Below are 14,656 nucleotides of genomic sequence, written 5' to 3'. Positions count from 1 at the left end.
CTAGTGTCTGCAGGATTTTGGTTTTTCCTTTCAATTAAGACCTTGACAACCAGGTGAGGGGAGTTCCTTACTAATTAGTGACCTTCATTCATTAATCAAGTACAAGGGAGGAGTGAAAACCTGCAGATACTCGGCCCTCTGTGGAATGAGTTTGACCACAGGAGGTTGTTGGCACATTAATTGGGGAGAACGGGCTTGTGTTAATGGCTGGAGCGGTATGAGTGGAATGGTATCAAATACATCAAACACATGGTTTCCATGTGTTTGATGCCATTCCATTTGCTCCGTTCAGCCATTATTATGAGCTGTGCTCCCCTCAGCAGCCTCCACTGAGTTTGACGCCTGTGCTCTTCGTAAAGAATGTTTATTTTAACTTGGAGGTTCTGAGTTTCCGATAGCAAGTGAACGCAGCATTAGACACTGGTTTGAGATGAGAAACACTCTTTTCACGCCACTTCGATACAGCTACAACCGGAAGTTAAGATTAGGGTTAGGGAAAATGTTCTCCTAACCTGCAGGTCGTAGCTGTATTGAAATTGCGTGAAAAGAGTGTGTCCAAATACAGCACAACATAGTCAAAGATGTTGTTCTATCTGTGGTTTGGTGTGTCCCTTCAGAATGGTCGTCACTAGTTACCACAGCCACAAAGTCATAAACCCCACCTATTTCTACCATTTATTTTCCTAAAGTCTGATTTTAAACCTAACCCTTAACCACACTGCCTAACCCCTGACCTTAAATTAATGTTTTCAGGAATTTTTACGATAATAAAAGCAAATCAGCGTATCCCATCCGAAATCTCCAATGATTTACGTAAATCAATGCGCAACCCTCCCAGAGTGCAGTGCGTTTTTTTTGCCATCTTGTCGAGTGGTAAGAGGAAGAGCAGAGCGGCAGTTAGCTTGCTGCTAGTAAGTGCATTTCTGTCATAGCAGCAGCTCTAAAGAGTGAGAGAACCTGAGGACGAGGAAGATAAACTTTCTTAAATTAAGCCATTTCTGTCTGTCGGAGGATATAGATTCAATGTGAAGATTTGGAAGAGGATATGGACTTGTTTACATGATGTCGTACAGGCTTGTTTCTAGGTAGGGATCGAACTAACGACACCGATAGCTATTATTTGGCTAGCTAGTTAGCTTTTAGCTACATTAGCTAGCTAGCTAAAAGGGAGAGTGGTGAAGAACGGAGCCCGCCTCAGACTAAAGTGTCGGTAGCAGCTGGTGAGCGGTAACTGCAACAGGGAGCTGCTTGCAACTCCGGGGCCGGGACAATAACGCACGCAGGAGGCCAGGTTCGGAAGAACCGGAGGAGAGGAGTCGGTGGGATCGGGAGACTTGTCACACAGAGACTAGCTAACGTTACCCTGTCCGATTTCGGACGAAGTGGGCTCGTTCGTTTTTACAGACACAATCTGCAACAGGAGAAGGGAGCAAGGAATATGTCGCATACTTGTTATAATCTGTGAATTCTTTAGGTAGCTAGCTAATAGCTATAACTTATTGAGCTCAGACGAAACACTTATCTGGAAATACAGTCACCTGAGTGACAAGCGTAGATATTCAACATGTCAAAAATGCCAGCAAAGAAGAAGAGTTGTTTTCAGATCACGAGTGTGACACAGGCTCAGGTGGCGGCCAGTAGCATCACTGATGACACCGAGAGTCTGGACGACCCGGACGAATCCAGGACCGAGGATGTGTCATCCGAAATATTCGACGTGTCCCGGGCCGATCCTGGAGTATGTGACAGAAGTTCATCGGAGGAGACTTTAAACAATGTAGGGGAAGCGGAGGCAGCTGTCATGGTCTTACATTTACTTCAAGAGGGGCAGCCAGTGGCTGCAACAGGTCCTTTTAATGGGGGCCATGTTTTTAGAAGTACAGGCGTGAGTCATGTCAACCCACCCTTTTTAGGGGGGAGTGTTCCTGTACCAGCTGTGAGTCAGCCATCCATTCCAACCTCGGCCACCCAGCAGCCGACAACAGTCAACACTGGCCCTGCTGCAAGTGTTTCCCCAAGTGTGTCTCAGATGCCCCCCGCGGCGGCACCTAGCTCTTCAACGACGACAAGCTGTAGTTCACGTTTCAGGGTCATTAAACTTGACCACGGTACAGGAGAGCCCTTCAGACGGGGCAGATGGACATGTACAGAGTTCTATGAGAGAGATTCTGAGGGCTGTAGCATGAGCAGGACTGTGGATAGCATAAAACATGCTGTCACCACTGACCACAATGCAGACAGTGGGCTAGGGGCCACAGGAGGCACTGTGGTCGCTCCTAGTACCCTCTCCACACAGGCTCAGGAGTCAGCGGGTGATAGTGGCTACTACACTTTCCACCATGGCCATCCTCCGGAGCTTCAGCAGCAAGGCTACGGCTTAGAGCCCCAGACAGGGAGCGGGGCGAGTGCCTTACAGCCCACAGGGTACTCAGCGACGGTATCCCAGTCCCAGGTCAACGTGCAGCCCGCTGTCCCCCAAACACTTCACCCTACTGGCCTCAATGGCGTGCCCCAAGATGGCATGCTGCAAAAATCCCCCCTTATGCCTCTTCCCACGCAGGCCCAGCAGTTTGCCTACTCCGCTCATCCGTCTGGAATGCCCCCCAGTCAGCACTTACCCCCTCTACAGCCTCAGGGCTCCAGCCCTCAAACCCTCCCCGTGGCCTCCCTCTCTGTGGGGCATCCTTCGAGCCAGGGCCCCTCGTCTGGCAAAACCCCTCAGGCCGGGGAGCTGGCTGGGTCTTTGCACGGCGGTCCTTTAGCCTTGGCCCAGGGGCTGTTGCTGCAGGTAGCCAGCGGGGCAGTTATGGCTCCTCTCCTGCCCGGGGGTGCCCTACAGCAGCCGGTGAGTCATCCTCAGCCGTCAGGAGGAGTGGGCAGCGCCTCCGTTGTACAGAATGTGCCTGCCACAGTGCCCAGCGCCACCAACAACACCCCAGGCATGCCAAGCCAGGCTCCTGACACAGGAGGACTCCCCCTGGCCCAGGTAGCTCACGGTGAGACCACAGCTGGAGCAGCCGGGCAGGGCCTTCCCACAGCCAGCCAGGGGGATGACAGCCGCAGGAGGTCGGACACCCTACCTCAGCCCAATGCCACCCCTGGAAAAGATGTCATGAGGCCTTTCATCCCTGAGAGCTTGCAGCTGGCTACTCCCACCGTCAACAGCCTGTTCGGGATAGCCATTCCCATGGATGGAGATGAGGATGGGTAAGAGATTTGTTTCAAATTCACTTCAAATGTCGGAGTCAGAGGCCCTAGCTCAATGTTCAACCTTATCTGTGTTCTGTAGTGTCCAGGTAGGGTGTTTACCATTCACACTCAATAGGCATCATGTTAAGATGAAAATAAAGCTAAAGTGTTGGAAAACTGAGTAGCACTGAGGGAGTATCTGGAAGACTGCCATCATGTTATGCATTCCCATGGCATTCTGCAGCAGTGCGGTCATACTCGACATTGTGTAGTGAAGGCCTCCTCTTGCCAAGGCTAGTGTGAGTTATGCTATTCCTGGAAATGTTTACTTGTATGTAAAAACATCTCTCGCAGTTGTGTTAGGAGGGTAAATGTGGAGTTTGGGGGCGGGAGTACAGCGGGCAAGGTGGCAGGGGGGAGCACTGCGCCAGAGAGAACTGGCATGGAGGAAGGAATATTTTTGAAGGTGTTTTTTTTTTATTAGTGCCTACTAGGGCTGACCCCATTTTAGTGGACTGGTTGATTTTTGTATTTTATGTTTTATTTTAATTTAGTCGAGCAGTTGCAAAAAAATAATTTTTTTATGGCACGTGTCTTGATTGACGCCTGTCTCCGTGGACTAATCCATTGTGGATGCTAATTCCAATAATTTCTAATCTACAATGTTTGTTTGGTTACTGTAGTTTCTGTTAATGCATTCAATATATTATTATTATTATTATTATTATTATTTTACAGTTCTCATTGTCGGAGTGGACCTGTTGTTTGCAGAGCGCACAACCGAGGCTACACTTGTGAGAAACAAGTTTTGGTTTATTTCATTCCATTTACGAGTTTTGTCAATTTATTCATTGTGTTTTGTTTGGAGCGCTCCTATCAATGTTGAGTAAGGACGCGCACCTGATTACGCATAGAAGTAGGCCTAGTCTACCTGGCTTGCACGCAAATTTAGGCTTATAAATGTGCTCATTTGGGGATATGATAGTATTTCTGGAAAAAAAATGTCACGCTCTGACCCGATGGAAACGTCATAAAATAGGCCTACCTCATTACTTATCCTTTGCGCAAATACAGCTGTGTCTGTCTGGAGCTCACTGGCGTGGAAACTCAGAGTCCAGAATATTTTATACAATGTTGAAAGTTTGTTAGTGCAAGCTTTGGGCCGGACCAAGTTGATAGTTGATTCAATGTTTTTAAGTTCATTGCAGACAGGCCATGCGCAGCCAATGTGATTTCTTTTCTACCTGCAGGCTGCAATTATTTTATTTGTTGGCTTTATGTAGGCTATTTTTACATAGTTGACAATGGTATTATAAGTTACTTTTAGATTTGTATAGTTTTCATTTGAGTTTTTATTAATCACATGACAATGATTTTGAGATATGAAGACTTTATTATAAAATAAATGATTGTTCCACGAAAATGTGCATTTGAAAATCATAACTAGCATTCAGATCGGTAGAAATGGTAGGCTAAATTGGCACTCTGAATGGAGAAGGTTGCCAACCCCTGGCGTGTAGCCTATTACCGGCAACTTCGGAAGCTAATGGCAGAATCTGTGAAGGCCAGCAGCAGCGGGAGGAGGTGGTTCGGGAACCGGTGTTATTTTCTTCTGGTTAGGCTATCTTGATCTCTGGCTCCCTTTTGAGTCATTTGTGTGTCTTAATTATGTAATCACAGTGTGCTTAAAGCATCAGACAAGTTCAGTAGCTTACTTATAGTTGATTTGAATAAAACACACAGGGTGGGTCTATATATGGAAAAAATGCACGTTTAAAAATGTCGACCAGTCGATTGGTCAAAAGAACAGACTGCTCTTGGTCGACCAAGATTTTTTCTAGTCGAGGACAGCCCTAGTGCGTACTAAAACACTGGATAACAACCCACTTCGTTATAGTCACTCAGAACCCCTTATTTACCCCCTCCCCCCTCCTCCTTTTCGAGTTGAGGGCTCTTAAATATATTACACTAAAAGTAATTATGTTTTGCAGCTGACACTTCACTGAAGTGAATACTCTCCTAGCATGTAGCCCTGTGTTTTGTTCTCTATGGGGTAGAATACCTCCTCTGGATCTTTTCCTAGCATGACACCTCATAAATAGTGGGAAAAGAGGGAGGAATGAAGATGGACAGAGCAAGTTGTTGCCAGTGTGATGTCATCGGGGAAACAGCCCGTGCCCATTTTATAATCGTTCTCGGATGTTGGCCGTGACATCAGCTTAGCCCTATGTAACCGACCATGGAGCCACGATGGCAGCAGGTCAGGCCTGCGTCCCAAATGACACCCTATTCACTACTTTTGACCAGATTCCTATAGAGAATAGGGTGTCATTTGGGAAGCAGACCAGGACAGGGTGTCGGTGGAGAGGACAGGTCGAGGTGACGGTGATAGCCAACGGATGTGGGCTCCAGTCAGCGATGAGATGACACGGCTGGATTGAGTCCTAGTCTCTGTCAACTGTCTAGCTCAGTCCTGTCATGGCCTGCCCTTGCTGATGTTGACATATGGGATTTTCTCTGTCCTTGAAATCGCTCACATTTCAGACTGGTTCTTGCTGACTTGTACTCTCACTGTTTATTTACTTTTGGGGGATCTCCAGAGGCTTCCTATAGATTATCACAGAAACACGTGTGTAGAATGTTCCTGTGCTGAAGTTTGGTTAATCTTGGGAGTGTGTGCTGGTTGGCTAGCCTGTGTGTAGACTAGGGGGGAGATAGCAGGCTAGCAGAGCCAGCTAGGCCCTAGATTATTATGTTATCAGCTAATATTCAGATAAAATATATAAAACTTCCTGAGAATTCAATAATATCAAAATGTAAGAAACACATCTCAAATCATGTCTTTATAGGGAGTGACATGTTTACTCCTACAGTCAAAGACAAATTGTTCTGGACACAATTTAAACTCCTACATGAAACCAGGTCAGGGCCAAGTCTCATTGTTTTGTTCTGGTCTGAATTAAAACAATGCTGGGTGGAGGAGTGGGACTGGGGAGAGATTGAGTCTTCAGCTTGTATCGGTTGGCATCTTCTATGCTCAATGCTGTCCTACTGCCAAATAAACCAGTGAGGATGCCCTTGGGACAAATTGGCTCCATTCAACAGAATGGCTTGGTCTTTAACTGAATTACAACTCCCCGGATAGATCCCCTCAGCCTGACTCTCAATGGAGAGGTTAGTGGGGCTAGTAGTTGGATCCTTGACACGTTTCTGGGAGCAAGTAAACATTGTTCATAGTTGGTGTGGCGCTGACTGAGTACTAGGCTTAGCTTGTTGTGATGTTCTTAGTGTAGTCACTAATCACTCAAATGTCAAACTAACACTAACTTTGTAGTCGGGTTCCTTAAATCTGAATGCACTTAGCAGTTATTTTAACAGCGATGACATTTGGGTGATAATTCAGTAAGTAGTACTATTTCAAGGAAGTTCTATGAAGATGGGCTAAAATAGAACTAAATTCATGCTACATTTGTTTACCAAGTGGGGAAAGGGTATGTTACTTCAACCACCAATAACATAGGACTACATCTTAACATGCAATCTATTATTATTTATTATTATTATTATTATTATTATCAATTATTTAACCTGTATTTATCACATAAATATTTTTTCCCCTTGAGATAAATACCTGGGCTACTCTTCAGAGGAAAACCCAGGAACTAGTGAAGGTGGCATCAACAACCCAGATTGAGCTACAGTCAGGCTTTATGCCATCATGTGGTCACTCCAGGACCCAGCATTGATAGTCTTGTGCCCCTGTGGTGGCTCTGCTTAACAAAGCGGACGCATGTGAGCCTCGCCCCTGTGTCACTGCTGAGACCCCCCTACCCTACTATTGGTTGGTGGGCTTGCTGCTCTGATTGGCCTTTTCTAACTATGCACTCTAGTTCTTTCCCTTTGTCAGATGCGCCAAATACAACAGGTGTATACCTTACCGTGAAATGCTTACTTACAAGCCCTTAACCAGCAATGCAGTTTTTTAAGAAAATAAACGGAAGTAAAAAAAAATAAAATAATGAACACAATAAAATAACAACAATGAGGGTAAACAGCGAGTAGCAGCAGTGTAAAAACAAAGGGGGGGTCAATGTAAATAGTCTGGGTGGCCTTTTGATTAATTGTTCAGCAGTCTTATTGCTTTGGGGTAGAAGCTGTTAAGGAGCCTTTTGGACCTAGACTTGTCGCTCCGGTACCGCTTGCCATGCGGTAGCAGAGAGAACAGATTATGACTAGGGTGGCTGGAGTCTTTGACAATTTTTTGAGCCTTCCTCTGACACTGGCGAGTGTATATAGGTCCTGGATGGCAGGAAGCTTGGCCCCAGTGATGTACTGGGCCGTACGCACTACCCTCTGTAGCGCCTTATGGTCAGATGCCCGAGCAGTTGCCATACCAGGCGATGATGCAACCGGTCAGGATGCTCTCGATGGTGCAGCTGTATAACTTTTTGAGGATCTGTGGACCCATGCCAAATCTTTTCAGTCTCCTGAGGGGGAAAAAGGTGTTGTCGTGCCCTCTTCACTACTTTCTTGGTGTGTTTGGACCATGATAGTTTGTTGATGTGGACACCAAGGAACTTGAAACTCTCGACCCCGCTCCACTACAAGCCCCGTCAATGTGAATGGGGCGTGTTCAGCCCTCCTTTTCCTGTAGTCCACGATCATCTCCTTTGTCTTGCTCAAAGGAGATGAGTACAGGAGGGGACTAAGCACGCACCTCTGAGGGGCCCCCGTGTTGTGGATCAGCGTGGCAGACGTGTTGTTGCCTACCCTTACCACCTGGGGGCGGCGCGTCAGGATGTCCAGGATCCAGTTGCAGAGGGAGGTGTTAAGTCCCAGGGTCCTTAGCTTAGTGATGAGCTTTGTGCGCACTATGGTGTTCAACGCTGAGCTGTAGTCAATGAATAGCATTCTCACATAGGTGTTACTTTTGTCCAGGTGGGAAAGGATGTGTGGAGTGCGATTGAGATTGTCATCTGTGAATCTGTTGGGGCGCTATGCGAATTGGAGTGGGTCTAGGGTTTTGGGGATGATGGTGTTAATGTGAGCCATGACCAGCCTTTCAAAGCACTTCATGGCTACCGATGTGAGTGCTACGGGGCGGTAGTCATTTAGGCAGGTTACTTTCGCTTTCTTGGGCAGAGGGACTATGGTGGTCTGCTTGAAACATGTAGGTATTACAGACTCGGTCAGGGAGAGGTTGAAAATGTCAGTGAAGACACTTGCCAGTTGGTCCGCGCATGCTCTGAGTACACGTCCTGGTAATCCATTTGGCCCGCGGCCTTGTGAATGTTGACCTGTTTAAAGGTCTTGCTCACATCGGCTACGGAGAGCGTGATCACACAGTCGTCCGGAACAACTGGTGCTCTCATGCATGCTTCCGTGTTGCTTGCCTCGAAGCGAGCATAAAAGGCATTTATCTCGTCTGGTAGGCTTACGTCACTGGGTAGCTCGCGGCTGGGTTTCCCTTCGTAGTCCGTAATAGTTTGCAAGCCCTGCCACATCTGACGAGTGTCAGAGCCTGTGTAGTAAGACTAAATCTTAGTCCTGTATTGACGCTTTTCCTGTTTGATGGTTCATCTGAGGGCATAGTGGGATTTCTTATAAGCGTCCGGATTAGTGTCCCGCTCCTTGAAAGCGGCAGCTCTAGCCTTTAGCTCGGTGCGGATGTTGCCTGTAATCCATGGCTAGGAGCACTGTTTCTTGATGAGCATTTTCTTGTTTGCTTATGGCCTTATACAGCTCGTTGAGTGCGGTCTTAGTGCCAGCATCGGTTTGTGGTGGTAAATAGACGACTACGAAAAATATAGATGAAAACTCTCTTGGTAAATAGTATAGTCTACAGCTTATCATGAGGTACTCTACCTCAGGCGAGCAATACCTTGAGACTTCCTTAATATTAGACATCGCGCACCAGCTGTTATTGACAAATAGACACAGACACACACCCCCACCCCTCGTCTTACCGGACGTAGCTGTTCTGTCCTACCGATGCACGGAAAACCCAGCCAACTGTATATTATCCGATAAGACCCCCCCGAGAAGCACACTCGACAGCTCTCCCTCTCTCGTTGGTCAGCCCTGCACTCCGTATGACAGTGCATGCCCTCCCTATCCAAATCAGGACTTCTCTGAGCATAGTGGTGGGTGTGTTTTTATGTCAATTTGTGGTGTTTTGTTGCACGGGCGTGAAGTTACCCGACTTCTTTATCAAGACTTTACTTTGTACTTCGGTAGGAACCCTTTCGTGTGTCCTCTTTGCGCAGGCGCGACCATCCACTGTTAGAACAACAGGAGGTGAAGAGGGAGGGGGGGTTGGAGGGGAATGGCCAGAGCGCAACCTGTACATTGTGTTCCTTGATGTACTGTTTGCATGTATGTACTGGAGTAGCTCACCTGTACAGTTGTTCCGCCCTGCTTCGACAGACAGCTTGAGCTTAGGTAAAGTGTTGAGTGAGTGCCACATGAAAGCATCCATTGTGTGGAAGAGAGATGGGCATTCTCTAATCAATGGGCCTCCGTCATACTTCATCTCTCCTATCTCGAGTTGTGCTGAGGCCCCTATCCTACCCCATGCTGTAGCCCATCACTGTCACAGTTATTTTACCCCGGGCAGTTTCTTTGTCCCTCCTCTCGTCACTACAAAGCAGTTGGTTAGCATTTGGGCAACAAATGTTTCCTCTCTCGTAGCCTCACCGTGGATGGCCTCCTTGAACAACAACTATGACTGGGTTGTCAGATGAACCTGTCCCTTGGATTGAGGGATGTTTGAGTGTATGTGTAAGTTGAGGTAGGAGTACGCAAGGACCAACTTCATGTTTCCAAGTTGCGATGTTTTCCAATTTGAATGTTGAAATGCCTACAATACAAAACTTTTACGGCCTCCCTAAAACGTGTTCAATCACGTGTGTGTGTGTGAGAGAGAGATTAGCTTGTTATTCATTTATCTTCCTGTGAGTGTCGGGCTGTTTGGCTATGATATCAATCCCACTCTGAACTGCTCTGGCTGTCCATCTTTGTCATATTGATCAACCCACTCTGCCTCTCTCTCTCGCTCTCTCTCTCTCGCTCTGTGTGTGTGATATGGGCAGGGGTCCTACTGGACTCTGCGAGACAGAAAATATACAGCGTGTCAAATCACTGCAGAGATGATTACAAACCACAGTCTTCATAAGAGAGGAGAAGGAGGCTGTGTCGACCGTGTAGGGGAATCACCCTCTGGGGCTTTTTTAGGTTCACATTGGTTGGAGAGAGAGGGTGAAAAATATGGAGGCCGTCTGAGGTTTATTCTCAGCAATTTTAAATATGACATTCCTAAATGAGCAATGCAAATGATTCTGGGTGCATTTTTCTCTCTGCTCAGATCTGTCTTAAACAAACTTATTTTCCTGTTTTGATGTTCGCTTTTATTTTTGTCAAACTACATCCTCGGTTTTTCAACTTTGTTTCTAGTGTTTCCTCTTGTCAGCATTAGGTACTTTCTGTTCCCCCTCTTGTGTTGAGCTTCTGTGAAACGGACGTGACTCATACTAGCAGAGTAGAGCGGTAGCAGTTTAATTCACTATTCTGACACAGTTTTGCAACAGACAACAGACTAGTATTCAATCAGTGTGTGTTTGTCATTCACCAAGTGGCGTAAATGAGGGTGTAACTCCTACCCGTAATTTGGTCACAGTGCACTTGGGTAACCTCACTCCTTTCCAACTCTCCTTTTAGTTATAGGTCCCGTGGGGGTTGGGGGGGGGGTACAGAATTAGGAGAATCTTCTGCACTAATCTAGTATATTTGTTGGTTCCTATCAATTCTGAATGACACAAAGCAAATTCTGTAACGTGGCATATCTTGGCGTTTGCGAGCCACTGTTGCCATCCTTCTATGCCTTCAAGGGTGTGCTGACTAATGTATGCTAAGCCCCTTGAATCTCTCACCTACGCACTAGAGCCAAGACTGTGATTTTACCCCGTCCGTGACAATAGCTGTCAGTGTCACGTCCCTGAATAGTCCTGAATGTGGAAACCAGAAGGAGACCACGTCCAATAAAATCATTTACCATTTCAGAGCATTACGAGGGATTAATTTAAAAAAAGGATGTGGTAAGACGCCACGTGAAACCTACCCTGACAACATAATCATAGCGCATTCATTCTCAAATCCCTCTTTGCGTCATCCCTTTCATTCAGAACTGCAACGATGACAGCCACCTAAAGCTTGAAGTGATGGTTGCTTTGATTTCGATAAAGGTTTGCTCAGGGCATCCAGTATGCTGTCCATAAGGCACGCCCGTCGCAGAGAGTACGGTATGTAAAGGGAGTTGCTTGTGACTTGTCACAGTCTTGTGTTAACTGCAGCACAGACGAGAGGCCTGGGATTCTTGGGCCCTGTAGTCATTAGTAGTGGTATGTACGGTCCAGGCCTGCATTATTAGCTGTCTAAGCACAGCTTTAAAGATTCAGGATACAAGTTATGTAACAGAGGGTCACATGCCGCATGGCTGCACAAAGCGGCCTTTTTAACTGAATCCTTTTACTGGGAGCCCTGTTCATTTGCTACCATTGTATAACGTGGCACAGGCAGGGATGAACTGTGATGTGCCAGTCCAGTCTGTCATGTTGCCACTCTCTCTCGCTCTGCTGCACAGTGGCTGTAACAGTGGATGCCTCACACTCCTCATCAGCTCTCGGCTGTGCAACAGGCCTGCTCATTGGACCACAGGCAAAGTCACTGAAGAGTGACCGTGTTGTTAAAGGGCATTGTCTGGCCGCGCTAGAGCAGATCTGAGGGAGACACAGGGAGTTCAGTGGGTCACGCTCACGCTTCAGGAACCAATTCTGTGCTTTATTTAATCGGAGGAGTCAATGAACTAGACCCCGATTAGTGAAATCGAGCCGATGGCGTGTCTTTCTTACCAAGCTAATGTTATCAGTTGCTTGTGCTACCCCAGCTGAATAGGCCAGGCTGTGGGCCTATACAGTAGCTGTTTTACTCACTTGGATTGACTTATTGTGACAGTGTCAGCAAAGATGCACAAGGAATTTAACACCTTTTGGCACATAGAGCTGATTCTAATCTGTGTAATATTTTTGGCGTCCACCTTTCACTGACTTAACGTTTAGCCAGCTACTGGGGAGCAATTTTTCTGTTAGCACTGTGTGCAGGTGAGTCAGAAGACTCTCGCCCCTCTCTCACGCTGTGTTTGGATGTTTTACGAGACGCCTGCCCACGCCCTGCCAACTGTGACCCACCTCAACCCTCCTCCGTGTCCTGACCCCTAAGGACGGAGGCAGGGATGGGTGGTGGTTAGCAGCACAGATGGTACTCTGTCTGAGTCAGTGTGACTGCAGGGTCGGCCCCCTACTGAGAGTCACGTCCTTTAGCCGTCCAATCTCTCCCCATCTCCCAGATCGTAATGCATCAGCTCTTATGAGACTAGCAGTCCTGCTGCAGCTCACTCACTGTTTTTATTTGACTCCCCATCCAGCTGACTCACTGCCTCAGTCATCTGTCTCTGTGCCCTGAGCTCACATTACCTCTGTTGTTCATATTCTGTATGGGATATTTCCGTTAGGAAGTAGTAGCACAGGGAATGGTGGAGCCGTTAGAAAGTAGTAGCATAGGGAATGGTGGAGCCGTTAGGAAGTAGTAGCACAGGGAATGGTGGAGCCGTTAGGAAGTAGTAGCACAGGGAATGGTGGAGCCGTTAGGAAGTAGTAGCACAGGGAATGGTGGAGCTGTTAGGAAGTTGTAGCACAGGGAATGGTGGAGCCGTTAGGGAGTAGTAGCACAGGGAATGGTGGAGCCGTTAGGAAGTAGTAGCACAGGGAATGGTGGCGCCGTTAGGAAGTAGTAGCACAGGGAATGGTGGCGCCGTTAGGAAGTAGTAGCACAGGGAATGGTGGAGCCGTTAGGAAGTAGTAGCACAGGGAATGGTGGCGCCGTTAGGAAGTAGTAGCACAGGGAATGGTGGAGCCGTTAGGAAGTAGTAGCACAGGGAATGGTGGAGCCGTTAGGAAGTAGTAGCACAGGGAATGGTGGAGCCGTTAGGAAGTAGTAGCACAGGGAATGGTGGCGCGTTAGGGAAGTAGTAGCACAGGGAATGGTGGAGCCGTTAGGAAGTAGTAGCACAGGGAATGGTGGAGCGTTAGGAAGTAGTAGCACAGGGAATGGTGGAGCCGTTAGGAAGTAGTAGCACAGGGAATGGTGGAGCCGTTAGGAAGTAGTAGCACAGGGAATGGTGGAGCCGTTAGGGAGTAGTAGCACAGGGAATGGTGGAGCCGTTAGGGAGTAGTAGCACAAGGAATGGTGGAGCCGTTAGGGAGAAACGAATGGTGGAGCCGTTAGGAAGTAGTAGCACAGGAATGGTAACCGTTAAAGTAGTAGCACAGAATGGTGGCGCCCGTTAGGAAGTAGTAGCACAGGGAATGGTGGGGCCGTTAGGAAGTAGTAGCACAGGGAATGGTGGCGTCGTTAGGAAGTAGTAGCACAGGGAATGGTGGAGCGATAGGAGAGTAGTAGCACAGGAATGGTGGAGCCCCGTTAGGGAAGTAGTAGCACAGGGAATGGTGGAGCCGTTAGGAAGTAGTAGCACAGGGAATGGTGGAGCCGTTAGGAAGTAGTAGCACAGGAATGGTGGAGCGTTAAGAAGTAGTAGCACAGGGAATGGTGGCGCCCGTTAGGAGTAGTAGCACAGGGAATGGTGGGCCGTTAGGGATAGTAGCACCGGGAATGGTAGCGCCCGTTAGGAAGTATGCTAGGGAATGGTGGAGCCGTTAGAAGTAGTGCTACAGGGAATGGTGGCGCACGTATGAAAGTAGCACAGGGAATGGTGGAGCCGTTAGGGAGTAGTAGCACAGGGAATGGTGGAGCCGTTAGGAAGTAGTAGCACAGGGAATGGTGGAGCCGTTAGGAAGTAGTAGCACAGGGAATGGTGGGCCGTTAGGAAGTAGTGCAGAGCACGGAATGGTGGAGCCGTTAGGAAGTAGTAGCACAGGGAATAGTGGAGCCGTTAGGAAGTAGTAGCACAGGAATGGTGGCGCCGTTAGGAAGCAGAATGTGACCGTTAGGAAGTATAGCAGGGAATGGTGGAGCCGTTAGGAAGTAGTAGCACAGGGAATGGTGGAGCCGTTAGGAAGCACAGGAATGGTGGGCCGTTAGGAGTAGTAGCACAGGGAATGGTGGACCGTTAGGAATAGTAGCGAGTAGCACTAAGAGAATGGTGGAGCCGTTAGGAAGTAGTAGCACAGGGAATGGTGGCGCCGTTAGGAAGTAGTAGCACAGGGAATGGTGGAGCCGTTAGTAGTAGCACAGGAATGGTGGAGCCGTTAGGAAGTAGTAGCACAGGGAATGGTGGAGCTGTTAGGAAGTAGTAGCACAGGGAATGGTGGCGCCCGTTAGGAAGCTTACAGGGAATGGTGGAGCGTTAGGAAGTAGTAGCTACAGGGAATGGTGGACCCGTTAGGAAGTAGTGCAA

At 47.8% G+C, this 14,656-nt stretch overlaps 1 protein-coding gene across 1 annotated transcript in view; it reads left to right on the top strand.

The window, feature by feature from the left end:
* The first annotated feature begins 871 nt into the window (after positions 1-871).
* Positions 872-14,656, top strand: part of LOC121576507 (TSC22 domain family protein 2) — a 61,547-nt gene continuing 47,762 nt past the window's right edge. The window contains exon 1 of the mRNA XM_041889695.2: positions 872-3,207. Within this exon, the coding sequence (XP_041745629.1) occupies positions 1,565-3,207 (1,643 nt within the window). The 5' untranslated portion in view covers positions 872-1,564. The remainder of the gene's footprint in view (positions 3,208-14,656) is intronic.

This window comes from Coregonus clupeaformis, chromosome 11, assembly GCF_020615455.1.
Source record: "Coregonus clupeaformis isolate EN_2021a chromosome 11, ASM2061545v1, whole genome shotgun sequence".
Lineage (NCBI taxonomy): Eukaryota > Metazoa > Chordata > Actinopteri > Salmoniformes > Salmonidae > Coregonus > Coregonus clupeaformis.
This window is presented reverse-complemented; position numbering and strand designations above follow the sequence as displayed.